Raw genomic sequence first — 26249 nt, forward strand, 5'->3', positions numbered from 1 at the left:
TTCTTTAAATCCTGCTTTATTTACAAAATTTACTTTTTCCAGACCTGGGAGCTCCTCTTTTCACTGTCTTCCTTTAGCATCTGGTGTTTCACAGCAGGAAAGGTTAGGGCTTCTGGGAGTTACTATCGGTCAGGAGGAAACTGAAATCTGTTCCAGGCTCATGTTCAGTTGGTTTCTCACCTCTGGAACAAAGATAAGAACCATGCTATAAACTTGGCAGTCAAAGCAGAAATGTGAACAGTCTGTTTTGCTTCCTTTTACTATTTGAGCTGGGTCCTTGAATCTTTGTACTTTGGAAGCTATGTGGAACTCTTGGAGTACCTGCTATTAGGTATTGAACCTTATGACCTAGTCCTTCAACCATTACTCCAAGCCATAGTTTTTCCTCATGCGACTAAGAACTACAGGTTTAGGCTTTTAGGACTCAGTCTAGCCCCCATTACCATCCAATAAGTGACTATTGCGATGTCTACAGTGTAGCTGGGAGTGAGCCTCCCAGCCTGAGGAAGGCCAACTCAAGCTAGCATGCTATAAGTAGCAATGGGAACATTACAGCTCGCCCTCTCAAGCCTGCCCAAGCTGGAACTGGTACACTGCTACTTATAGCATGCTAGCGTGAGCTGCACTGGAGATGTACCCTATGGGATCAGGCCCTGAGCTAGTAAGACTCATACCAGTACACACAGCTGTAACTCATTTTCTGAAGGGGCACGCTGTAGCCCAGTAAGTGTGAATAGGTGTAATACCCCACAAAGGTGCCAGTATAAAGGACAAATGCAACCAAAACTTTTGCTTTATCTGTGGTTCCCCTTTATTACAGTATTATCCCACCTCAAACCATTCCCATTTTACAAGTGGGAAATGGAGGCAAGGAATTAAATGACTCCCCTACTGTAGGTTGACACAGGAAGACCCAACAGAGCTACCAACTGAACTGAGATCTCAGAGTCCCTGTCCCATGTCTTAACCCCACAATCAATCTTCTTTCTGCTATAGAAGAAAAACACAACTTTGATTAAAAGCCACACAGAACTGAATACCTCAGAAACAACCGTGCTCCAGTTACTCCTTGCAGGGTGGCTTTGTCTCCTTCCACTAGTAACATTGCTCCTTCACGCAAACCCTGAATTGACAAGAAATAAAACCCCTAGCTGTCACTTGAGTTCCGATCCAAGTTAAATTCCCAGTTATCACTTTGAGGATTGACAGGTTCTTGTCCCAAGATCAGACCCCCTATTATTCAAATTATTATATAGTTGGGAATCTCGATGTGCAAAGGTGCAACACTCACAGTACAGGAACTCTTCTGCATTTACAAGTATTTTATTAATAAATTTAGCACAGTCACGAACACTAACTCAGTAAGGTAGACAGCGATAATACAAAGTATCTCTGGTTGACCATCTAACCACAAGTTACCTTAAGGGCTGTTTTATTTTAGCTCGCTTAAAGCATTTGGCTCATCTGACAACCTGGTGTTTATTTTACCTAGTAGTTCTCACAGTGAAGAGTATGGGCTCAGATGGGCAATTCCCAAGATGTTGTCTCTACCCAAATAATGTGAGAACTGCCTGTATGCTGACTCCATCACCTGTGCCTAATAAGGATGGCACTTCAGAGATGAAGGCACTAGGACCAAGTAGGTGAGTCATAGCCAGTGGTAGGAAGATGATTTCACTTTCTAGAATCAGTTCACTGTGTCTTTAAAACACATGAAGGGGAAGTAAACTGGTTCCCTGGGATCTTTCATTAGCTTTAACTACTATCATTCTCACAGTCTAGTTTGTCAAGATTGCCATACAAGCAACCAGTGGAGTCTGTTAGTAACCACGACTCGGTATTTCTCAGACAGCAGGGATTGGGCACGCTGGCTAGGATGGAAAACCTCTGAATGCTGACCTCCTACACAGCAGTGTGTTGTCATGACAAGTGTTTAATGATAAAGATGCTTTGCCCCCGGCCGCAGCTCCACTCTGTCCCCTGTTCTGCCCACAACTCCGCCTTCAGCCTAAGCTCCTCTGCTGAGCCAGCTGTGCTGTAATGGAGGGGGCCATGGACAGATTCCATTATTGGTAAGGGGAGCATGACAGGAAGAGTTTGGGCACCACTGCTCTACTCTCTGCAGATGGAGGCAGTGCTGCATACAGGGCCTCTCCTGCATAGAACGAGAGGCCTTGAATATACAGGATGCAGATTAGAGCAACCTGAACAAGGTTGAAGCTAGCAGTGAAAAGTCTCCATGGTAGAAAACAGATAGAAAAGCCTTACAGTACAATGGAAAGGACATGGGAAAGATTAAGACATCTGTCAAGGTTCCTCCCCCACTCTGAACTCTAGGGTACAGATGTGGGGACCTGCATGAAAAACCTCCTAAGCTTATCTTTACCAGCTTAGGTCAAAACTTCCCCAAGGTACAAAATATTCCACCCGTTGTCCTTGGACTGACCGCTACCACCACCAGACAAATACTGGTTACTGGGGAAGAGCTGTTTGGACATGTCTTTCCCCCCAAAATACTTCCCAAAACCTTGCACCCCACTTTCTGGACAAGGTTTGGTAAAAAGCCTCACCAATTTGCCTAGGTGACTACAGACCCAGACCCTTGGATCTTAAGAACAATGAACAATCCTCCCAACACTTGCACCACCCCCACACCTTTCCTGGGAAATGTTGGATAAAAAGCCTCACCAATTTGCATAGGTGACCACAGACCCAAACCCTTGGATCTGAGAACAATGAAAAAGCATTCAGTTTTCTTACAAGAAGGCTTTTAATAGAAACAGAAGTAAATAGAAATAAAGAAATCCCCCCTGTAAAATCAGGATGGTAGATACCTTACAGGGTAATTAGATTCAAAACATAGAGAACCCCTCTAGGCAAAACCTTAAGTTACAAAAAAGATACAGAGACAGAAATAGTTATTCTATTCAGCACAATTCTTTTCTCAGCCATTTAAAGAAATCATAATCTAACACATACCTAGATTACTTACTAAAAGTTCTAAGACTCCATTCCTGCTCTATCCCTGGCAGAAACCAGCATATAGACAGACACACAGACCCTTTGTTTCTCTCCCTCCTCCCAGCTTTTGAAAGTATCTTGTCTCCTCATTGGTCATTTTGGTCAGGTGCCAGTGAGGTTACCTTTAGCTTCTTAACCCTTTACAGGTGAGAGGAGCTTTCCCCGGCCAGGAGGGATTTCAAAGGAGTTTACAGTTCCCGTTATATTTATGACAACATCTAAAATTCAATACCTGATTGGAGAGGGTGCATTCATATGATGGAGTTCTGGAGATGAGAGTTTGATTGGTATGTATTACTCACCAGTACTGGAGGGGTGTTTGGTTCCTCATGATACTGAAGAATCCTCTCCGCACGAGTCTCCTGGAATAGTAGGATCTAGTGTGAGTTTAGGTTTAAGTAATTTCTGCTATATGAGTACTTAGAATTTAGAACCATCTAGCTCAATATCACAAAGCACTTCAAGAAATGTTAACTTGATGATGTTTCCTTATGCTCCTATCGGCAAGTATCATTCCCAACTGAAAAACTTCATTTGCTTGAAGTTTGTGGATGTAATATTGGCCATACTGAAGTCAACGGCAAGATTCCCACTGACTTCACTGTGGCCAGGAGTTCACCCTGTATCTCAAATACTAACCTTTGTTAAAATGTTGCAAACAAAAAAATCTAAGTTAAGGTTCCACTTCAATTTATTTTAAGGTTAAGGAACTAGTTGATTAAATATTGGTCTCCCTCATACTGCTGGAGGTAGTTCTGGAAGTTATTTCTGAATGAAGGAGATAGGAGCCTCCAGAGAAAGGGGACAAAGTTTCCACCATTGAACTAGCTACATATTTCTGCTTAATAGAAATGACATTTAAAGCCCTAATCAGGTTTCCTTGGCAGAGAACTCTGCCATGTAACCACGTTCCTTTGGAGTTCCTGAGTTGAGGGACAGAAATAAGCAAGCGCAAAGAAGGGACAGAAGGACACAAAGGGACAGAAGGATTTATGAGAAGGTCAGAGGGACACACAGGGCAGAGAAAAGCATTTATATCCCACACAGATTTTCCCACTAGAAGTTCTGCAGAAAATTGAGCAGTAAAAAATACTGTTACCTTGCCTTGAGAGCCACAGACAGTTTTTTCTCCCTGCAAAACTGATTTAAGTGTACCTGTACATCCACATCTTAAAACAGACCTACATTTTAAAAGTTTGGGTCTGGGTCCTCCATGGTTCTGAGATGGAGAGTATCTTTTATGGTCTCCAAGAGACTTGCTGTTTCCGGACATATACCATCCTTGTAAATAAAAAGGCTGAAGTACTTTGTGTCATAGGAGCAAAATTCCCAGGAATTGTGCTCTTAGTTGCAAAATATAGGTGGTTTGTTCAGCTATTACAATTTAAATTATCCTAGGTTCTTACTGAGTAGACCTAAATTCACAGCTCTGCACCTTAGTCTACGTATATGGACTCTATATTTGATGGAATATTTCCCACTCTAAATTCCATTTACAACCTGTGCTCACTTTATCTAAGAACTTAAGGTTTATTGCTTAAGTGCCTTGGGGTGGGTTGTATAATTTCCCTACCCCTTACATGTTCTGTAAACCAGGGATTTCCTTCACTCCACCCTGACCTGAAAGTCTCAAAATCAATGTGTAGATGTGTGTAAAGCCTCAAGATGTTCTAGATGGAATGTCACAGCGGACCAGCAAGTTAGTCTATGGTGAAAGTTTCCAGAAATATTGCATTTTACCTAATGCTGCAGGTATTATTCAAGTTGTTTTAAGTTTGCCCTTTAGTATTCTCCCTTACCCACCTAAGCAGTACATGTCAGCAGTAATAACAGTATTTGTCATCAAAAGGCCTGAATTAGCCATCAGAATTCGTTCCACCTCAGTAATACTGTTGCCAGGTAACCGTCCCATTCCCAAGGAAAGTCTTCCAAGAGCTGTAACAAAGGTTCCTTTGCTTCATTTACATTTCCAACAGCGCCAGCAGGCCGCTGCCAGACAGCAGCAAGCTTTACAAGTTGCAGCATATGCCCATTGTACTCACACTGTAGCTAGCTCTGCAGCTGGTGGAGATGTACTTTACTTACACCCATGTGAGTGCTGTTAACATCTGGATCCAAGTAGTGGGGGTTGATGTTAAAAGGAACCAATCCAAGGGCCAGCAGAGAAGGTGGGTACACGATTGGCATGTCATTGGTTGTGCTGATGCTGACAGTAGCTACGTTTGTTCCTGCACTGGACCCCACGTATGGAATTCCATCCTGGAAGATAAAGCAGCACTGCAATAGGAACTGTTATTGCTGCAAGAAACTCAGTTCTTGATCCCAGAGAGGAGACTGATACCTTACTTTTTACATCCCTTCTCTCAGACCGTTTCAAAAGGCAAAAAAATTATTGAATTCAAACTCCCCAATTAGAATATCTTTAATGCTAGATAGGGGAAGTTGAGGTGAAGCAGCTGCCTCAAAGTTACATACTCTGAGGCAGAGCTGAAACTGAATCCAGATAAACTCAATCCTGTGCCTTAAAGCATCAAACTCTGTAGGAAATGATAGTGGATATGTTCTGTCAGTACTCTCTGTTGGGAAGACATGCGTATTCTTCAACAACATTATGCTTATGTTGTTTCAGGATTATTTACCAAGCATGTCCCGGGGTTGTTTCTGTTGGCAGCACAGCAAGAGTGTGCCTATTATATTTTTATGAATTCATTTTCATCCTGTTCAAAATAGCCTAAACTTTTGGTGCCGCTGGTGCTTTTGGAGGCTAAGACCTTTTTGCCCCAAGACTTCTAATCCTAAACACGGGTAAGGGCCAGATCCTCCAGTGGTGTAAATCTGCATAGCTCCAGGGAAGTCTGTGGAGTTGCACCAATTTAAACAACCTGTGAGCTGAGTGCTGCAATTCTACCTGTACCATCTGAAGTTCTGAAAAGTTAATATTGTTATAATGCAAGTACAGAATTTGAAATACATTCACTATTGAAGGTCCCTGCTCGAAAAACATTTCATGCTGGTTTGAATGGAGAGGTAAGTGATTACTGTTTATTGGTTTTTAAATCACTACTTTCCTTAGGACCATCTCTTTGAAAATATATAATCTCCCAGTCAGACTGATTTCACATGGGAGTTAGGCACCTAAATACCTTTACAAATCTGGCCTTTAATTCACAGAGATAGGTGTACAAAATTGCTGAGAACTTCAAGGTTTCTCCAACTAAAGCCTGGTTCTCCTTTTGACAGTCAGACTGCTGAGTTCCTGGCTAGAGTATCAGTAAAAAAGTCTTTTCAAAAGGCCACATCTTTCAGTTTCTGACAGTTCCAGTCAACTTTGTCACATCAACAGCATCTTAGTTTGGGGTGTTGATTTATCCCTTCCCTTTGGAAGTGTCAACAAGACAGGCCAGCAGCTGGGTCTCAATTTCCCCTGGATGCCAATTTTGAGTTTGTGCTGGTTCCCAATTGGCTCCTTCGTTCCTCCAGACTCCAAGACAAGAGGAAACAACGCCACCCTCCTCTTCACATTTGGGAAGAGCAACGTTCAAGTTTTCTTACCAATACTTCTGCTCTGCGTGGACAGAATATTTGTATTCCACCTCAGAAGGAAAGAATTGAGTTCATTTGTGCCTAGAGATGTTAGCTAATGTGGGCTAAGTGTGCTACCCAAGATGGGTTACCAAAAGTACCAGCAAGGGGCGGGTGCCAATAATTCAGGAAAACATCAAGCTACCAACTTCACGCTGAAGTGAAGTAGCTCTGAAGGTAAAAAGGAATAGTTCAAGGGAGCTTATGCCACCAGACCAATGCAAGGCACAGAGAATGTTAGACCTTTTAAAACAGCTCCTTGTTCTAACAAGGACCTAGTGTGAGGTGTCAGGAATTTTCCTAACAGCAAGAACTTGGTGTAGGAGTCATTCTGATGAGGCTATTTGGATCAACATAATATCATTGCTTATACCCACCATCACCTTGGCTCCATCTGTGTGGACTGCAGTAAACCACCCCCTAAATCTGTAGCCTCTTCCTGAAGTGGCTGGAACAAGCACTCTCTTTGTGTATCATTTTAGCTGCATGTCTTCAGTAGAGATGTTGAGTGTACCTCAAATGGACTAGAAGCTGTGCAGCATCAGAGATCAATTGACTGATCCACGTGATTTGCTAGGTTGAAAGCAGTTGCTCAATTACTCTCAGCCATATCATTAATATGACCCAAGTCAGCAGTATTTGATAAGAGCCCTCTCTTCAATTTGGCAGCTCCTTCAGACCTTATCTTTTGTAACATTTATTACACATAAGGATAAAATCTTCTGCAATGGTATGTGCCATATGCTCTTGTACAATTTGTAGACAACACATGAGCCAGCTGAAGCGAGTTAGTGTTGAGACTGCCAAGCTAACTCATCATCATCATCCACATGCATCACAGTATCTAGATTGGCTGAACATCAAGGGTAGCAAGGTGTTGCAATCCAGCTTCCAATTTCTAAGTGTGCCTCTCCACCACCACATCTGACAGTCTGTATTGCTGTCCCACAGTCATACTGTGAAAGCTGGGCTTAGCTAAATTTATGCAGTGTGGCAGCCACTCCAGCCATTCCAATCAGCAGCCTCTTAAACCTAATCCAAGATTAGCATCCCAGGTTGCAAACAAGTGGATGTAAGGGAGACGTTTCTACTGCCTTCTTGTGGCATCCCCCGTGAGTAGCATAAAGCAAAATGAAAGTAGACAAAATGCAGAACAGAGACACGTTGCAAACTGTCCTTTTCAACCCATGATTCATCTTTATGAGTTGCCCTTATGACTCTCAAAGCCAGAATAGAGCACCAACAAAGACATATGCAACAACCCCATGAGGCTCAGCTTACCAATTATGGCCAACACTCCTGATATTCCAGTTCAGTGACATCTCAGCCCAGGCTATGTACATGGGTAGAATCATAGAACCCTAGGACTGGAAGGGACTTCAAGAGTTAGAGTGCAGCTCATGGAGGCCCTTCCCCAACCCCACATACATTCTCCACCTACCAGACTTGGTGGGGTTGAGGGGAATGAGGGGGAGAGCTTGGGGTTTCTGCCCTGGAGCAGGGTGGTGGACTAGGTACTTCTACCCTGCGGGGGGAGGGGGGGTCTAAGGGCTTTAGCCCGCAGGAGGGTGTCAGGGCAGAAGCCACAGAGGCCGGCAGGTGCTGGCCCATGAAGGAGATTCTGCGTGTCTTGCAGCTCTCAAACTTCTGAAGATTGTATGTGGCTCAGAGGGTCAAAGTTTGGCCACTCCTGATATAAACCATCCCTGACAGGTGTTTGACTAACCTGCTTTTAAAAAAACTTCCAATGATGGAGATTCCACAACCTCCCTAGGCAATTTATTCCAGTGCTTAACCACCCAGACCGGAAGTTTTTCCTAATGTCCAACCTAAACCACCCTTGCTGCAAGTTAAGCCTGTTGCTTCTTTTCCTATCCTCAGAGGTTAATGAGAACAATTTTTCACCTGCCTCTTTCTAATGACCTTTTATGTACTTGAAAACGTATGTCCCCCCTTAGTCTTCTCTCCTCCAGACTAACCAATCCCAATTTTTTCAATCTTCCCTCATAGGTTCTGGCAAGATGCTGCACAGTCACATCCTGCATCAGTTTAATCTGAGTAACTAGTTGGGTAGACCCTGACATGCCTTAGTGGTATCTCCTTGTGGCCCAAAGAGGCACAACTCACCCTGTCACAGGGTCACTGACAGCCAGGTGCCGCCTTTCACAGGGGCTAGGGCCATGGTGCTTTGGCCCTCTGGCTAAGGCACACTTGAGTCCCACCTCTTATGGGGTATTAAAATCCAAAAATAAAGGAATACCATGAACTCAAACCCATGGTTGTCTGAGGAGTCTTCAGCTGGACCCAGCCCTTCTACTCAGGGCTTGTCTTCAGGCAGCCAGTCCGTTTAGTCAGTTGGTCTTCCTGGGCCTGGTCAACCCATCTAGGCAGTGTTTGAGAAATCTTGCTTTGCAAAGACTAGTCTGAAGTCAGAGTTGAAACAGTTATGTAGCTTCATGGGAGAAGAGTTCCTTGATGTTGTTCTGCTGCGGAGAAGCCTGAGTCCATGCACCCAAGCATAGCTAAGGGAGCTGGAGGACTTGGGCGATTGGTAGTAAGATACAGAGGCTCACTTCTGGGGCACTGGCTTGAATCTGAAGTACATGCATTTGGCATCTACTCTATACTATATGTGGGCTTGGCAGAAGTCAATTTTTATTTTTAATCATTTCACTGGATATCAATTTAAATTTTCAGTTGCACAAAATTATGGATTTTGAGTATTTTTCAATTTTTATCTATTTACATTTTCATAGTTGCAGGAAATTAGAGGGGTGAGAAAATAATTAATGACAGACATTGCAATTCAAAAAGTTAAAGCTTTAAACCGTTAAACACGTGAGGATATTATGTCAAAATATACAAAATAAACAACCTTAAATCACACTAACAAGTTCAACTATTTCTGACTTTGCATATCTGTACACTTTGATGATTAGTGTGTTGTGTGTGTGTGTGTGTGTATGGTGAAATGGATGATTATTGATAAAGCTAATACTTCCAAGTTAATTACATGTGAAAGGAGTGGTTGTTTCAATCGTGTTTCTAGTGAACAAGATGGATACTTGACCTTTAAGTGTCTCTCTCCTGGTACCAGTCCCCTTAGCCAGCCCATCTCTTCTTTCACCCACATGAGTTTCTTAAAGGAGAGATAATGGTTGATTTAACCATTTAAGGATAGTGGTTTATCCTTTGGAGAAACATATGGCAGCTATTACTAGATTACAGCATGAGATACTAAATTCTGCTGAGGTGGCCATGAGTCTGCAATTGAAGATATGGACACCAATAAAATGTTAAGGCTACAAGGGATCTTTATGATCATTAGTCTGACTGCTTGTATAACAAAGGACATAGCTTTTCACCCAATAATTTCTGCATAAAGCCTCCAGGCTTGAACCACAGTATTCTGAAGTGTAGCAACCATGTATAAGCAATTAAAAAAGCTTCTACAAACCCTAAGGAATACAAGCCAAACAATATCCATCCATGCCCTTTGTAATTTAGTTTGTGAATCATTTAGGTTACCTCAAGAACTCTTTTCCTGATCTCCTGGAGCAGACTGTTGTCATAAAGAGCTTTCAAGAGCCGAAATGTGTTTCCACCACCTGCAGGAAAACAGTGTAGCTTTGCCTTAATTGAGACTGTAAGAATTGCCAGATTGGAAGACCCTCATGGGCCATCTAGTTGGTATCCTGCCTGCAATAGTAGATAAAGCCAGCTGCTTCAAAGGAATACTGACCTTAGCTGAGGATCAGTTTTTGCCCTAGAGAATGTCACATTTACTCTAGCTACTGTAATTGAAGATACCAGTCTAATATGCACAAGTAAAGTTTTAAAATTATTAGTCTCAACACAATCCTATACTATAGCGATGTGATCTCATTCCAGTTTTTAGGAAGATTTGATGTCTGAGAAAGAATGGATGACTCCAAAACTCAATCTTCTGTTTATTCAAACTACAGAAGATAATGCCTTCCTACGGGGACACAGAATTTAGAGAAGGCAAGAATCAGATCTAATTGGTAGGGGCTTGACACTCTGAGAAGTGTCTTTATTAAAGCTTGGTGAATTTAGCGGGCTCAGCGCTGTGACTACAAACTGATAGCAATGCAGCAACTGCACTTACTACTCTGGACAGTCATCATTAGAAGAAGTTTATTAATGTCTGTACAAGAAGCAGACTAGACCCTCCTGGTCAACGTTGATGCTTTGACTACACCTTGTGCTCTTAGAGAGAGCAAGAGCATTTTCTGAAGCGTTTACAAATAAACTGAAAACTAGGTCTTGTAACCTGATCCATAGATTATGTATTAATTATATTGATTACTTAAGAATCCCCAGTTATCACTTTGAGGATAGACAGGTTCTTGTCCCAAGCTCAGCCCCAGTATTATTCAGATTATTATACAGTTGGGAACTTCTCTTTATTTACAAATAGTTTATTAATATATTTAGCACAAACACTAACTCAGTAAGGTAGATAGAGATATTACAGAAAGTACATCTGAGCATCCATGCTCACACCATCCCTTACAGAACAACCTGAAATGTTAGCCATTATTTTCCTCATCATTGTTACCTTCCTCATCATCACCAATGGCCATCGTTCTGGCACCTCCACAGGGCAGTGGGAGGTAACTTTTACAATATGTTACACTGACACCATTGTGTCTAATGCATATTCAATAGGGTTTCTCCACTCTTCCTTATTTGTATTTCCTCATCCTACTAATGTTGGTGTCCTTCTTTTATATAGGATAGTAAATTAATTATTTCAATTTATTATATGTCAATTCGTTGCCATGGAACTCTTGTGGGTGGAAGTTCTTCCCAAAACTTTCCAAAGCTGGTGTTCAGCTCATGTTTCTGTGGTTGGCTGATGCCATTACTGACAAAATTCCCCTTACACTCTTTCCAGTTCCCCTTGGGTTATTTGTCTGTGCCAAAGTTCATAGGCCTCAAGCCTCATGCTAACTGCTGAAGCCAATGTCTTACAGGATACAAACCTGTCAGTTTCTTGCATTAGTGCTCAATATAATAAAGGCAGAATATAATGAAGGCAAGGCAAAGAATATAATAAAGGCAAGCTAGCCTTATGGGTTACAGTCTAAAGTTATGCTCAGCAAGGGTTGGTGTAGACAATGCATTCAGTCACAGTACCTTAACTCCAGAAGAATCCAAGTCACATTATTATTCTTGCCTCCACCAAATGGGAAACAGCCTGGATTCTCTTGGTTTTTTAAAGCAATATTCTGTTACTATCCCTTTTTGTTCTGCCTTTGCCTCAAGTACATTTTTAGTTTAGGTGTCCAATCCAACCCATGACAGTGTAGTATGTTGTTAGGAGGGCCAATCAGAGTTTAGGCCTAAATTATAGGGGTTTTCAAATATAATTGATTCTCTTTAAATTGAGAGATCTTGAGACAGACATCAAACCCTTATAGAATTTTTGTATTCCCAACATTTCAGCATTCCCCTAGTGCATGAGACCCTGAAACAGATGTGTCAGCTTTCATTGTTCAGATGCAATAAGACACACAACAATATAAGCAGAGAAATGTCTAAGTCTCTGCAAGATCAGGTCTTAACATGTAGCCCCCACCACAATATACACTCCTAATCTTAATTAGAAAGGGAACTCTTAATTGCCACTGTGAACTAGAAATGTTTACTTATCTGAGTAGTTTTTAATGACTAGCCCTCTTAGACAGAATCAGGTTCTTCAGTCCCATTTCTCCTATATAAGTGTTGGGTGAGACTCCACTAATTTTTCCATGTTATACTTTAGGGGGAAAAGGTCCAAAAACTAACACTTACCAATAAATATTGCTTCAGATTTCCTTACAGCTTCTACAGGATCTGAAGATTCATGAATACTCTCCAACTTGTATCCTACAAGAAAACATTTGTTTATCTACTTTTGCCATTTCTATTTAAATAAAGATATGAGATAAGTCTCACCTATTTTCCAAAACCCCTTACAAGAAACTACTAAGGAAACATAGCAGCCAGCGGTTGAGATGCAAAGTACTGTCGTACAGTACAAGTTGGCTAGGAGACAGAAGATAGGAGGAGAAGGTCAATTTCAGCCTGGCAAAAGGTTAAGAGGTATGTGCACCACAAGATTATTATAGCAATGGTGGTTTTAAATAGATTTATGAGTGATCTGGAAAAGGAGATTAAGAGAAAAGTGGCAAAGTTTAAAGATGAGCAGGCAAAACTATTCAGGCTAAGCAGGATGAGGGAGAGTGTGGAAAATATCAGAGAGCCCTAACAGAAACAAAGGATTGGCCAATACAGTGCAAAAATGCAAGGCAAGGAAAGGAATAATTTGCACTATTCAGACAAACACACACTGGAATGAATAAATGAACTATTCATATTACATTGTTGGGGTTTGTTATCTGGAGCCACCCAGGAAAGTGGCCTGTTAGGTATCATTGTCGACAGTTCAAAGATAACATCTGCTGTAACCACTTCTGTGCACTGAGCAAACAAAATACGAGTAAGAACAGGACAAGACAGTGATTTATTACAATACCATTATGTCTCAGTGTTAAGTCCTTAGCCTACTGAAGCTTTGAGTTTTTTTTAAAAAACAGTTTGAATGAATGAAAACATCCACCACTGGATCGGACAGGATAAAGAAGAAACTTCCCCTAAGAGCAAGTTATGACAAAACAATCCATTACAAGATTTTTTGTATCATCTTCTGAAGTATCTATAGGATACTGCCCAGACAGACCACTGGTCTTACAATTCCTATGTTTTTATCACTAGCGAGTAGCTGAACTACAGTGGAATTGAACTAGTTCAACAGATTTTTCTTCATGAGTCAAAAACCCCACACGCCATCTGTGTGAAGAATTTTTTTCATGTGTGGTCAAAAATCCCACACCCCAACGGAATGAAGATTATTACACAAATCCCTCGCAGAAAGCCAGATCAAATGGATCTTGATGGGGTTTTTGTTTTATTTCTGAAGGGCAGAATTGTTTAACTAGATCTTGTACACCAGTTAGACAGAAAAAGAAGTCATGCAACAGCCTCTATTCCTGGATACTGGCCACTTGAAAAAGCTAGCATGTCTATTCAGCAGAAAAAAACCCACAGAACTAAAGTTAATGCAAAATATTTTAATAACTCACCATGTTGATTCTCCCCTCCCCCCCTTACAGAAACTCCAGGTCCATAAGCAGGATGCTGTCTTACCTAAACTTTCAAACTTCTCTCTTGCGGTCTTGGCATAGGCATCTCGATCATGAAGAGCAGAGGGAATAAACAAAACTCTCTTCACTTTCCTAGGAAAAACAGATAACATGATCACATCTTGGGCAAACAGTTTGGGCTTCACCAGCTTTGTTATGTGGGCTTAACTAGTTGTAACAGCAGACCCAAAGTTTTACCTACTTGGCTTCCTTCTCTTCCCTACCCCCCTTTAAACTTTCCTTATGACCTAACAAGTTGGAGTTAAATGCAGAGATCACAAGTGGTGATGAAAGCTTCGTACTGGTGCCTGGACATAAAGTTGCACGCAAATGGGGTGAAAGGGAAGGGTTGCTTTTCCTGATACAACCAAGAGGAAGTTTTAAAAAGGCCTAAGATAAAGTAGCCGTCCTCTTCCTTCCTTTATTTTAAAAAAGAAACTGTTTGCTTTTCCACCAACCACATCTGATTTCCAAAGACCTGATCGTCACCAAATCCTGTTCCGTGACAATGCTGATAATGCAGGGGTGGGAAAACTACGGCCCGAGGGCTGCATCCGGCCCTTCAGAAATTTTAATCTGACCCTCAAGGTCCTGGGCTTGCACTGCTCCATCGCTCCAGCCGGATAGTGGGGTTGGGGGCTTATCCCATTCTGTGCGTGCAATGGCTCCACGCAGCTCCCACATGTCCCCCCTCCGGCTCCTACATGTAGGGCAGTCAGGGGGCTCTGCACCCTGCCGCCGCCCCCACAGCTCCCATTGGCTGGGAACTGCGGCCAATGGGAGCTGAAGGGGTGACACCTGCAAATGGGGCAGCTGCCTGGCCACGTCACCGCATAGGAGCTGGAGGAGGGACATACTGCTACTTCCGGGAGCTGTTTGAGTTAAGTGCTGCCAGGATCCTGCACCCCTGATCCCCTCCCGTGCACTAACCCCCTGCACCAGCTTGGATCCCTCTCCCACCCTCCAAACCCCTCGGTCCCAGCCTGGAGTATCCTCCTGCACTCCCAACCCCTCATCCCCAGCCCCACCCCAGAGCCCACACCCCCAGCTGGAGCCCTCAGCCCCCGACCCCAGACTCCAACCCCCTGCCCCAGCCCCGAGCCCCCTCTCACACCTTGAACTCCTCATTTCTGGCCCCACTCCACAGCCTGCACCCCCAGCCAGAGCCTGCACCCCAACCCTCAATTTCATGAGCGTTCATGACCTGCCATACCATTTCCACAGCCAGATGTGGCCCTCGGGCCAAAAAGTTTGCCCACCCCTGTGATAATGGGTCCTAACAACCTTTTAAAAATGAATAAAGTTCAGCCTGTGACTAACTTATGCCCGCTGTGTGACACGTGATTTACACTCCCATTTCCATCAGCCTGTGTTCAGCCCTACGAATCTCTCTGAAAACTAAACACGGCAACATTGTTTCCCAGCGTACCAGTCTCTTGTCCAGCTCTCCACATGCCCCTAGAAGGGCCCGAGTCCCAGTGCGACCCCAGTGTCTACACCAGGAATCCAGCTGCGCCTCAGGGTCCAGGCAGCCCTTCCACCTCACGCACTAGCCTCTCCCCCCCGCCACACGGCCATGCCTGCTTAAAACGTCGCCACTATGCTCCCTGCGCTAGAGCGCCAAGGCGGATCCACGCCGCGACGGCGCGCACAGGCCAGCACACGCCGCCGGCGCTTAGCCGCCACACACAGGCGGCTGCCACGAGTTTACACCCTGGCGCAGAGACCGGCGCTCCGGCGGGGATTGGTCAGCGCCGCCCAGGGGAAGGCTCGGGAACCGGGCAGCCAGGCTCCGGCGGCAGCTCCGGAAAGCGCCAGGCTTGGGGCACGCCTGGAAGGCGCTGCTGGTTGTCCGGGCCCCCGGGCTAAAGGCCGACAGCCCCGCCGGGGGGGGTGGGGGGGTCTCGCGGGAGCGAGTCACGGACTCTCCGCTCAGGCCACTGCCCCGCGCCAGCCCCCGGCGGGCGTCAGCAGCAGGCGCCGCGCCCAGAGCCCAGGACAGCACCGGGGGGGCGCGGGGGGGCACAAGCCGCAGGCGCTAGCGGGGGCCGGCTGAAGGCGGGTGCGAACAGCCCCTGGCCCCAGGAGCCACGAGAGCCGAGGCGGGGGTCGCTGGCACCTACTGCCCGAGGAAGCGCCTGACTTGCTGCTCGCAGTGGCCCAGGTACCCCCCGCCGCGCAGGGTGGAGTTGGAGACCAGCAGCAGCCGCCGCTGGGCCCCCATCGGAGCGGGGCGGGTGTAAAGCGCCGCCGAGCAGGGGCGGAAGCCAGCGCGCGGCCGCGGCCCCTCCCCCTCGGCCCCGCCCCTGGCAGCTCTGCGGCTCCCCGCGCTCGCGGAGGCCGGCCCCTGCAGCTGCGGGGAGGGGCCTGGCGGGAACCCTGCGTGCGCCACGCCGCGCTCGATTGCTCTGGTCTGTTCGGCCAGGCCGCAGAGCTGCCGATCGACCGGTGCGGGGACGTGGAGAAGCCCCCTGGTGAGGCGCGCACGGCCTGCGCCATGCTGGACTTCGCGATCTTCGCCGTTACCTTCCTGCTCATCCTGGTGGGGGCCGTGCTCTACCTGTGCCCGGTAACTGCCGCGGGGGCGGGGCGGGGCGGGCCGGGCCCTCCCTGTGCCCGGTAACTGCCGCGGGGGACGGGGCGGGGGCCGGGCCCTCCCTGTGCCCGGTAACTGCCGCGGGGGCGGGGCGGGCCGTGCTCTACCTGTGCCCGGTAACTGCCGCGGGGGCGGGGCGGGGCGGGCCGTGCTCTACCTGTGCCCGGTAACTGCCGCGGGGGCGGGGCGGGCCGGGCCCTCCCTGTGCCCGGTAACTGCCGCGGGGGCGGGCCCTCCCTGTGCCCAGTAACTGCCGCGGGGGGCGGGGCGGGCCGTGCTCTTCCTGTGCCCGGTAACTGCCGCGGGGGGCGGGGCGGGCCGGGCCCTCCCTGTGCCCGGTAACTGCCGCGGGGGGCGGGGCGGGCCGTGCTCTTCCTGTGCCCGGTAACTGCCGCGGGGGGCGGGGCGGGCCGTGCTCTTCCTGTGCCCGGTAACTGCCGCGGGGGGCGGGGCGGGGCGTGCTCTTCCTGTGCCCGGTAACTGCCGCGGGGGGCGGGGCGGGCCGTGCTCTACCTGTGCCCGGTAACTGCCGCGGGGGGGGGGGGGGCGGGGCGGGGCGGGCCGTGCTCTACCTGTGCCCGGTAACTGCCGCGGGGGGCGGGGCGGGCCGTGCTCTACCTGTGCCCGGTAACTGCCGCGGGGGGCGGGGCGGGGCGGGCCGTGCTCTACCTGTGCCCGGTAACTGCCGCGGGGGGCGGGGCGGGGCGGGCCGTGCTCTACCTGTGCCCGGTAACTGCCGCGGGGGGCGGGGCGGGGCGGGCCGTGCTCTACCTGTGCCCGGTAACTGCCGCGGGGGGCGGGGCGGGGCGGGCCGTGCTCTACCTGTGCCCGGTAACTGCCGCGGGGGGCGGGGCGGGGCGGGGCGGGCCGTGCTCTACCTGTGCCCGGTAACTGCCGCGGGGGGCGGGGCGGGGCGGGGCGGGCCGTGCTCTACCTGTGCCCGGTAACTGCCGCGGGGGGCGGGGCGGGCCGTGCTCTACCTGTGCCCGGTAACTGCCGCGGGGGGCGGGGCGGGCCGTGCTCTACCTGTGCCCGGTAACTGCCGCGGGGGGCGGGGCGGGCCGTGCTCTACCTGTGCCCGGTAACTGCCGCGGGGGGCGGGGCGGGCCGTGCTCTACCTGTGCCCGGTAACTGCCGCGGGGGGCGGGGCGGGCCGTGCTCTACCTGTGCCCGGTAACTGCCGCGGGGGGCGGGGCGGGCCGTGCTCTACCTGTGCCCGGTAACTGCCGCGGGGGGCGGGGCGGGCCGTGCTCTGCCTGTGCCTGGCAACTGTTGCGGGGCAGGGCAACGGGAAGGCCGAATCCCCTCCCCCCCATTGAGATGCATTATCTCCATCCTTCCTGAACTGCCCTTCACCCACCCCCCAATATCCCGTCTGGGTGTGGGGGCATCTGCACCATGTCCAGGGCTCTCCCCTCCCTGCCTGTTTTCAGCAGCTAGCTTCATGCCATGGAAATGCCCAGGGAGGCGAGGGCGAGGTATGTCATACCCTGGAGCAGCAGCTGGGGTGAGGTGGTGCTGAATGTGTGTCCCTGGCCACCCGACTGCACCTTTATTCCATGCAGTGAGTTATTGTTGCTGGGTCTGCGTCCAGCACCCCTCAGTGCCCACTTCAGGTGCTGCAGCAAGGAGCAAGTGGCGATTGCACTGTGAAAGTTGGCTACTCCAGACTGCTACCGATCTGTCGCTAACCAGTTAGGTGTGGGAAAGTCGACCGTTGGAGTCGGGTTGATGCAAGTGTGCAGGGCCATTAATCACATCCTGCTCCGTGACTGTGGGCAACGTGCGTGAGATTGTAGATGGCTTTGCACAAATGGGTTTCCCTAACTGCAGAGGGGCAATAGATGGCATGCACATTCCACTTCTGGCACCAGACCACCTAGCCACCAAATACGTTAATCGCAAGGGGTATTTCTCAATGGTTCTCCAGGTGCTTGTGGATCACTGTGGGTGTTTCACAGACATTAATGCAGGCTGGTCCAGAAAGGCGCACGCCGCACGCATCTTTCGGAACACTGGCCTGTTCAAGAAGCTGCAAGCAGGGACTTTCTTCCCGAACCAGAAGATGCTTATAGCCGCGTGCTGTACACTCCATAATATTTGTGAAGGGAAGGGTGAAAGCTTCACTCAGGGCTGGACGGCAGAGTCTCAGCGCCTGGAGGCTGAGTTTGGACAGCCGGAGACCAGAGCCATTAGAGGGGCACAGCGCAGGGCCATAAGGAACAGGGATGCTTTGAGGCAGCCATTTGAAGCTGAAAGCCACTAATATTTGTTGCTATGCTCGGGATTGCAGTGCTTGTAATGCTAGGAGGTGATTGGTGCACATGATGCAATAAGGGGCCTTAACATAACTGTATGTTGTTTTGCAGTGCTTTTTTTGCTTTCCCTTAATAGAATAAAGATTGCTTTCAAACAAACACAATTCTTGTGTTGAAAGACAACAACCAGAGGAGAGAGTCAAATGAAAAAATTTATCAACAGGGAGGGGGATGAGGAAATGGAAGGTCTCATGGGGAGAAGGGGTCCTGGGACAGCTATAAATTTGTGTATGTCCAGGTATCATGCCCACTCTTCTCCTTTGGAGTATGATGCAGCGGGTGCTGTACTTCATCAAGGCCAAAGTGCAGATGGATGGGTCTTGAGTGCAGTGGGTATTGGGAGTCCACACTGCTGGATTGTGTGGCAGGAGGGGTGGAATGCTGCTGGTAGAAAGTGGAGCCAGGAGGTTGATAAGAGTGTGTTGGTGGTGTGGGGCGGGCGCATGGGAAAGAGTTTTGTGACAATGGCTGCAGGGCAGGACGGGCGTGGAGCTTCTCGGTTTGAAGAGCTAATATCGCCTAGAGCCTGTCCCCTTGGTGCTCCATAAGTGTTAAGAGCCGCCCCTTGGCTTCTTTCTGGTGTGCCGCGTTCTCCTTTCGTTCCCTCTTCTCGCTGTCCCGCCACTCATTCAGTTCCTTTTTCTTGGCAGCGGAGTGCATCATAACCTCACACACAAGTCCTCCTTAGTTGTTCTTGGGACGCTTTCTAATTCTTCGCAACTGTTCTGCCGCCGATAAGGGAGGCTGGCCTTCCAAGGTCATATCTGTGAAGTTTAAATGCAACATTTTACAGAAGCAGTATTGTTTGCAACACAGACAACGTTGTTTCAGTGCTTTAAAACACAGCCATTACTCACACACCTAACACTAACTGGCTGACCCCAGGCAAGCGCACACAAGCCACAAGACCCCCAAAATGGTGGTAGGTTTCAAAGTGGTAGCCGTGTTAGTCTGTATCCACAAAAGCAACGAGGAGTTAGTGTTTAAGGTGCCACTAGTACTCCTCTTTGTTTTTTGTTTTTGCCAGAATGGTGAATAGCCACAGGGGCAGGGTAAATCACTGTTCCTGGACCCTGCTGTACACTGGGCACGTGGCCCTTGGTCACTTGGGGAGAGCCAGCACTGTATGGGGGGCCTGATAATCATTCCTGTCCCCACACTTTCCACAGGAGGTGATCATTTTGGAAGATATCTCCCTGCTGAGGGTGAGCAGGGAATCGAGGGAGAGTGTTCTCCAAGCCTGCGGTTTAAGCCCTGGCCCCTGTGCAGCTAGCCTGTGTGCCGCTATGGTCTCCCCCCCCCCCCCTCCCTGTGATGGCACAGTGGTGTGGGAAAGTTACCGTTAATGGGGCAAGAAAGAAAGCAGCTCTGCTGAGGAACCTGCGGGAGCAGATTTCCCAGTATTTCCATGAGAGTTTCCTGGAGAGAGTCTCCTGAGGGAGATCCACGTGAAGTGAGGGAATGTATCAACAGCCTATTTCTCCACTCAAACTAGGCATGAAGTGGGAGACAAGCCTGCTTTCTGCAACCATCCTGCCCCCAATAACTCGCTTTAGCAATTCCCAAAATCAGATCCACTTACCAGGGGCCTCCTCTCCTGTTGGCACTTTGCGAATATCCGTCTGCTGTGACTGGCTAGGCTCCTCCAGGGTAGAAAAGAGCTTTTGACTGCATGCATCTCTGGCCTCTGAGTCATCCTCTGCCTCTGGGTCCCCCTCTTCATCCAAGATTGCCTTCTCCTGGCTCAGTCCACTCTCGACTAGCAATGAAGCCAACAAAGTATCCATAGGTGACTTTGCAGTGGAGATGGGGTCACCACCGAGTATCGCGTCCAGCTCTTTGTAGAACTTGCATCTCCTGGGCACAGCACTGGAGCAGCGGTTTGCCTCCTGCGCCTTGTGGTAGGCGTTCCACAGCTCCTTCACTTTGACCGTGTACTGCAATGTGTCCTGCTCCTGGCCGTTTTCTATCATGCATCTAGAAATCTGTCTGTAGGTATCATAATTCCTACGGCTGGAGCGCAGCTGGGACTGCACAGCCTCCTCTCCCCAAATACCAATGAGGTCCAGCAGCTCGGCATTGCTCCAAGCGGGGTATCACCTGGTCCCTGGAGCAGGCATGGCCACCTGGAAAGATGCGCTGAGACCACTGCACACATCGCCGAGCAAACAGGACGAGGACTTTCAAATTTGCAAAGGAATGTACGGGGTGGGACTGACGGTTGGTCACCTGGGGGCAGGGCAGTAGAGTTCAAACCGATGGCCAGATTGGTGAGAACAGGCATTGTGGGACATGTCCCGGAGGCCAATTGCGGCACTGTAATCACCACAGTGTCTACACCGTGTACAGCACTGTAGCCACGGCGCAGACAGCTGTACGCCTCTTGTCGAGGTGGTATTTTGTAGAGTGCTGCGTCTGCGCAGCTTCTGTGCACTAAGTGGCTTGGCAGTGAGTACACCTCGGGAGTTACTGCGCTCAAAGCCACTTTAGTGCGCACAAACTTGCCAGTGTAGACGGGGCCTTAGAACCTACGGTCCATGGAAGTTTGGAAAATTAGTATAATTTAGATGTAATAAAATACTGCTGTGGAGCACTATTCTGGACAATGATTCCCTTCTCCCAATAAGTGCTTTAGTACACTGCAATGAACTCTTCACGGGCAGACCCTTGTGCAGGTCTCCACTGCTGGATCAAGGCCCCGTGGGTAAAATGTCTGTGGTAGGTGCTTCTCTTTGAGTAGATGAGTGATCCTATTTAAATCAGTGGGACCACAAACATGCTTGTTAAGCACCTGTGTAAATTTTTGCAGGTTTCAGGCCGAGGGATGTATTTTGCAAGTTTTGGAATTTATTTTTCTTTCAAATGATGCACTGAAACATTTTTAATAGATTTTTTTTTAACCTCTACCTTGTTGATATTTAAACAAAATAGGGGTTTTCCACTGCAAATGTGGCATCACTATTTGACAAGCGCTGATTTTTTTTCTCAGTTTTTTAACCGGAGATGCTTAAGCAAACTGTTGGTTTTTGCTTAGTGCCAGTGTTTTGAGTTTAGAACAGAACTGTATGGGGCAGGCGTTCTTGATGTCGAGATTGCATTAGGAATGGTGTTAGCTAAAAGCGGCTGCAGAGAGCACCACAGTGTTTCTGCAGGTTGCATGATAATAGTGGCTATTTTAGACAAAAAGTTTTCGGTGATGGAAGATATTCTCAAAAAACAGTTTTCTGGTTTTAAAAAAAGGATTCTCTCACACTGTTTTTAACCATCATAAAATTGATAAAACTATGGTTCTAAAAAACCTACCATCACTTTGGAGGGGCAAGTGACAAGCTGTTGAGTCAACACTCTGGTGTCCATGTTCAAAAAATGCTATTGGTATTGAGTTATATGTGGTTTTCCATTATCTCACCTTAATACACAGGGAGAGTGCCTAATTTCTGTGCGTATTGGACTATTTAGGGGAGGGAGAGAAGGGGGGAAAAACAATTTTGTCCTGTTATCAAATTATTAATTCAGTGAAGGGTTATAAGCTGGCAAACTGGTCTTTTAAACTGATATGAAAAGCTTGAAGCAACAGGCCAATAGATGCTAAAATGTTCATCTTCTGAGGCTGATGCAGAACTTTGAGCATCATTTTCTTTCCTCTTAGGCTTCTAGACAAGCTTCAGGTATCCCAGGGATGACTCCAACAGATGAAAAGTAAGTGGCTTCCTCCTTCCCATTAATTTTATTTAACCTTCATTGCTGATATTGTTCATAGAAGGGTGTTTTTTATTCCTGTTACTCTTCCCTCAGAGATGGGAACTTGCCAGACATTGTAACCAGTGGCAGCCTGCATGAGTTCCTGGTGAATCTGCATGAGAAGTACGGCCCTGTTGTCTCTTTCTGGTTTGGAAGACGCCTTGTGGTCAGCGTGGGGTCCATTGATCTCCTAAAACAACACATTAATCCTAACAGGACATGTAAGTTTAATTTGCTTTCTCTCAGATTCATTTCTCTGTTTGCTTTTACCCAGGGTTAAATCCTGGCTCCACTGAAGTAAACGAGGTTTTGCCTTGATTCTGAGGGAGGTAGGATTTCATTCACGGTATTTAAAGGAGTGAGATTTATCTTGAAACTGAATGAGTGGTGTGATCTTGAGTCTCTGCTACTGCTTACAGAGATTCCATTTAAGTGACAAAACATTGTAACCATCCAGTGGTCTTTATAAAATGAGTTTGGTGATCTGTGTCCACTTCCTAGTGAGCAAGTATCCACATCACAAACCACTCCTCATTAAACAGAGATGCCAAAGCCAGAATGGTCATGAAGAATAAGCTACCCAACCTCTGACCTTTATAGGTAGTCTCACCAGGGAAAATGGAGGCTGAATATCAGGAAAACCTTGACTGTGAGCTCTGTTACACTGTCTCCCCAGTGAAAATGGAAGCCCCTTCACTTTGGGTCACTTTAAAATAGATTGGACAAAGTAATGTGTGTTGTATTGTAGGGAAGAGAAGAACCCAGGACAGGATGAGGTTCAATAAGGATAAGTGCAGAGTCCTGCACTTAGGACGGAAGAACCCAATGCACAGCTACAGACTAGGGACCGAATGGCTAGGCAGTAGTTCTGCGGAAAAGGACCTAGGGGTGACAGTGGACGAGAAGCTGGATATGAGTCAGCAGTGTGCCCTTGTTGCCAAAAAGGCCAATGGCCTTTTGGGATGTATAAGTAGGGGCATAGCGAGCAGATTGAGGGACGTGATCATCCCCCTCTATTCGACATTGGTGAGGCCTCATCTGAAATACTGTGTCCAGTTTTGGGCCCCACACTAGAAGAAGGATGTGGATAAATTGGAAAGAGTCCAGCGAAGGGCAACAAAAATGATTAGGGGTCTGGAACACATGACTTATGAGGAGAGGCTGAGGGAACTGGGATTGTTTAGTCTGCGGAAGAGAAGAATGAGGGGGGATTTGATAGCTGCTTTCAACTACCTGAGAGGTGGTTCCAGAGAGGATGGTTCTAGACTATTCTCAGTGGTGGAAGAGGACAGGACAAGGAGTAATGGTCTCAAGTTGCAGTGTGGGAGGTTTAGGTTGGATATTAGGAAAAACTTTTTCACTAGGAGGGTGGTGAAACACTGGAATGCGTTGCCTAAGGAGGTGGTGGAATCTCCTTCCTTGGAAGTTTTTAAGGTCAGGCTTGACAAAGCCCTGGCTGGGATGATTTAATTGGGGATGGGTCCTGCTTTTGAGCAGGGGGTTGGACTAGATGACCTCCTGAGGTCCCTTCCAGCCCTGATATTCTATGATTCTATGATAGGACTAGATGATCTCACAGGTCTCCTGACTAAATTCTATTTTTTGTGAAAGTAGAATTCTTATGAGCGCTAGACTTTGGTGACCCAAATGTATACTTGGAATGAATTGAAAAGGTCAAATATAGCCAAGTCCCCATATACTCATTGGGAAGCTTGGTGTATATTCTGCATCAAGGCCTCTGACTTCTCTTGCACTTTAAGGCAGCAGGACAGATTCTGTGGTAGTTTCAAATAAATTTTAAAAGGGAGGGTTTTATTAAATTAAATTTGAAAATGAATAATACAATCAGTGCAGATATTAAATTTAGCTTATTTTAAGAAGTCCTGTATATTTTGTTTTTATTTGTGTAGCGAAATTCTGTATTGAAAACACATTGGATTCATAGAAATTGTTAAGAGGGAAATATTCTATTGGGTTTTTTGGCAGCAGGGTAGGAGGGAAGTGGGGCTTTTGGCACTGGGGAAGGTGTGGCAGGTGTTCTGAGTCAGTAGGAATAAGTACATTGGTTGGATGTTTCTACTTAAAGGATCGGCAGCTAACTAGCTACCCATGGTCATGTTTAAATTGTCATCATTAGGTTTCAAAGTTACCAACTTACTGAGATGAATGGATGCAGTTCACACACCAAGCTAATGTTTCAGGCTCTCTGGAGACTCAGCCAGACATCCTTGCATCAGTTTGCACTCTGTTCACAGTTGGAATGTTTCCTTTACTATCATAAAGGTCAGGAACTTTGTTTCCCTTTGAAATGAAAGCTCGGATTCCATATCATGATTCCATGACAAATTCCACTGCTGCAGAAGGTGAAAGGGGATCTGTATAATTTAACAGGACACTGTTTTCTATAAGAGACCTGGCACTCCTCTGCAGATGGGCAAGAGGAGTCGGTGTTAGTAACAGTAGTGCAATAAGAGCTCATTGGTGTGGCACTTGAGGGATGTATGAAAAGCGGTGTTATAGCCGAAAGTAAAAGACTCTGGAATTAGATCTCTCCGTATTGTATCCTGACACGATTGTTGAAGGTAGTGCACATCCCCCAGCTCCTTCACGTTGACTGACACATCGTGTGCATGTCTGCAGTGCTAGTGGGTAAAACGAGGCCACAGAGCAGTAGAAGAAAGGGGAAGAGCAGCACTGTATCCATGCCTCTGTCTGGGCCTCCATCCCATGAAATAATTGATTCTAAAATGAGCTTGTGGACCAGTAGAACAGCAATGTTGTATCCATGAGGTAAGATGTAAACAGATTGTAAGTGAACCTGCTAACTAATTTCATTACATGGGGGTTGGGTTGTAGTGTCATCTGATGCTGTACCAAGTTGATGACATTATCAGCCGGTGACCTTGTAACAAGTTATAACTTATTACTGCAGTTCTCATAAAAATGGTGAGAAGAGCCAGTTGACTGTTTTATGTAGCGTGGTGGCACTGGACTCCAGGGAGACAGCCTAGGTATGCTAGGAGTAGCCTGCTGTACTGTCACATGGAGGATCCAGTTCTTGGTCCCAGATTTCATGGAACAAGAGAGATTTTGAGCTCTGTGGAGACCATTCCTGGAAGGAGGAAATGCCCCGTATTGCTGTCAACTTAGGAGTAGCACTGACCGAATTCAAAGGCAACTGTGTTCATTGTCCTTATTCAGAAGGATAGGTTGCCCTAGTTTTGGGAGCCTTTGAGCAGGGAGGATATAAAGGGCAAAATGAGGGAATTCTAGAGGATTCTCTAAATTTCCCTTTTTCCCCCCCACAAATCTGTTTTGACTGATATTTCAGACTTTCCTTTTTGTTTATTTCAGCGGATCCCTTTGAAATGATGCTAAAGTCCCTGTTGAGGTACCAGTCTGGACTCAGTGGAGATGCGGGGGAGAGTCACCTGAGGAAAAAGCTGTATGAAAATGGTGTGACCAAGTCCCTGCAGAGTAATTTTGCTGTCATCCAGAAGGTGAATTACTTGATTTGAAGGCTTGCAGTGTGCAGGCCAGCGTGTAACATTTTCCCGGAGAGAACAGTAATCTTTGGCCTTTACCGGAGAGGTTAATGGGGATAGCGGTTGGGATAAAGGAGCAGAGGGAAGGTTGGTGCTGGAATGAGAACCATGTGCAGATTTTGAGAATGTTTTAAAATCTCAATATTATAACTTGCGGACTTTTATTTCTTCTGTTATTATGGAGAACAGGTAGCTTTCCATTATAAGTCTGTTTATTTATTTTTGCTCTTCTCCC

At 47.2% G+C, this 26249-nt stretch overlaps 2 protein-coding genes across 6 annotated transcripts in view; one reads left to right on the plus strand and one right to left on the minus strand.

Annotated features, from left to right (window-relative positions):
- Window positions 1–16101, minus strand: LOC311528627 (alpha-aspartyl dipeptidase-like). Its single transcript, XM_084643871.1, has 8 exons — window positions 15938–16101; window positions 13819–13907; window positions 12424–12498; window positions 10132–10211; window positions 5107–5280; window positions 3324–3383; window positions 1041–1123; window positions 1–182 (listed from the first exon to the last, which is right to left on the minus strand). Exons 1-8 carry the CDS (start codon window positions 16036–16038, stop codon window positions 104–106), a joined length of 741 nt encoding a protein of 246 aa, XP_084499997.1. The 5' UTR covers window positions 16039–16101; the 3' UTR covers window positions 1–103.
- The window catches only part of CYP20A1 (cytochrome P450 family 20 subfamily A member 1), a 26102-nt gene continuing 15101 nt past the window's right edge, over window positions 15249–26249 (plus strand). Inside the window, exons 1-4 of one of the 5 annotated variants that reach the window (XM_084643868.1) lie at window positions 15249–15978; window positions 22378–22427; window positions 22524–22690; window positions 25824–25969. In XM_084643868.1, the coding sequence (XP_084499994.1) occupies window positions 22408–22427; window positions 22524–22690; window positions 25824–25969 (333 nt within the window). In that variant the 5' untranslated portion in view covers window positions 15249–15978; window positions 22378–22407. Of the gene's footprint in view, window positions 15979–16209; window positions 16384–17607; window positions 17630–22377; window positions 22428–22523; window positions 22691–25823; window positions 25970–26249 lie in introns of those variants that run through there. The other 4 variants (XM_084643869.1, XM_084643866.1, XM_084643865.1 and 1 more) reach the window with 4 other exon arrangements.

This window comes from Lepidochelys olivacea, assembly GCF_965140295.1.
Source record: "Lepidochelys olivacea isolate rLepOli2 genome assembly, chromosome: 11".
NCBI classification, from domain to species: Eukaryota; Metazoa; Chordata; order Testudines; family Cheloniidae; genus Lepidochelys; species Lepidochelys olivacea.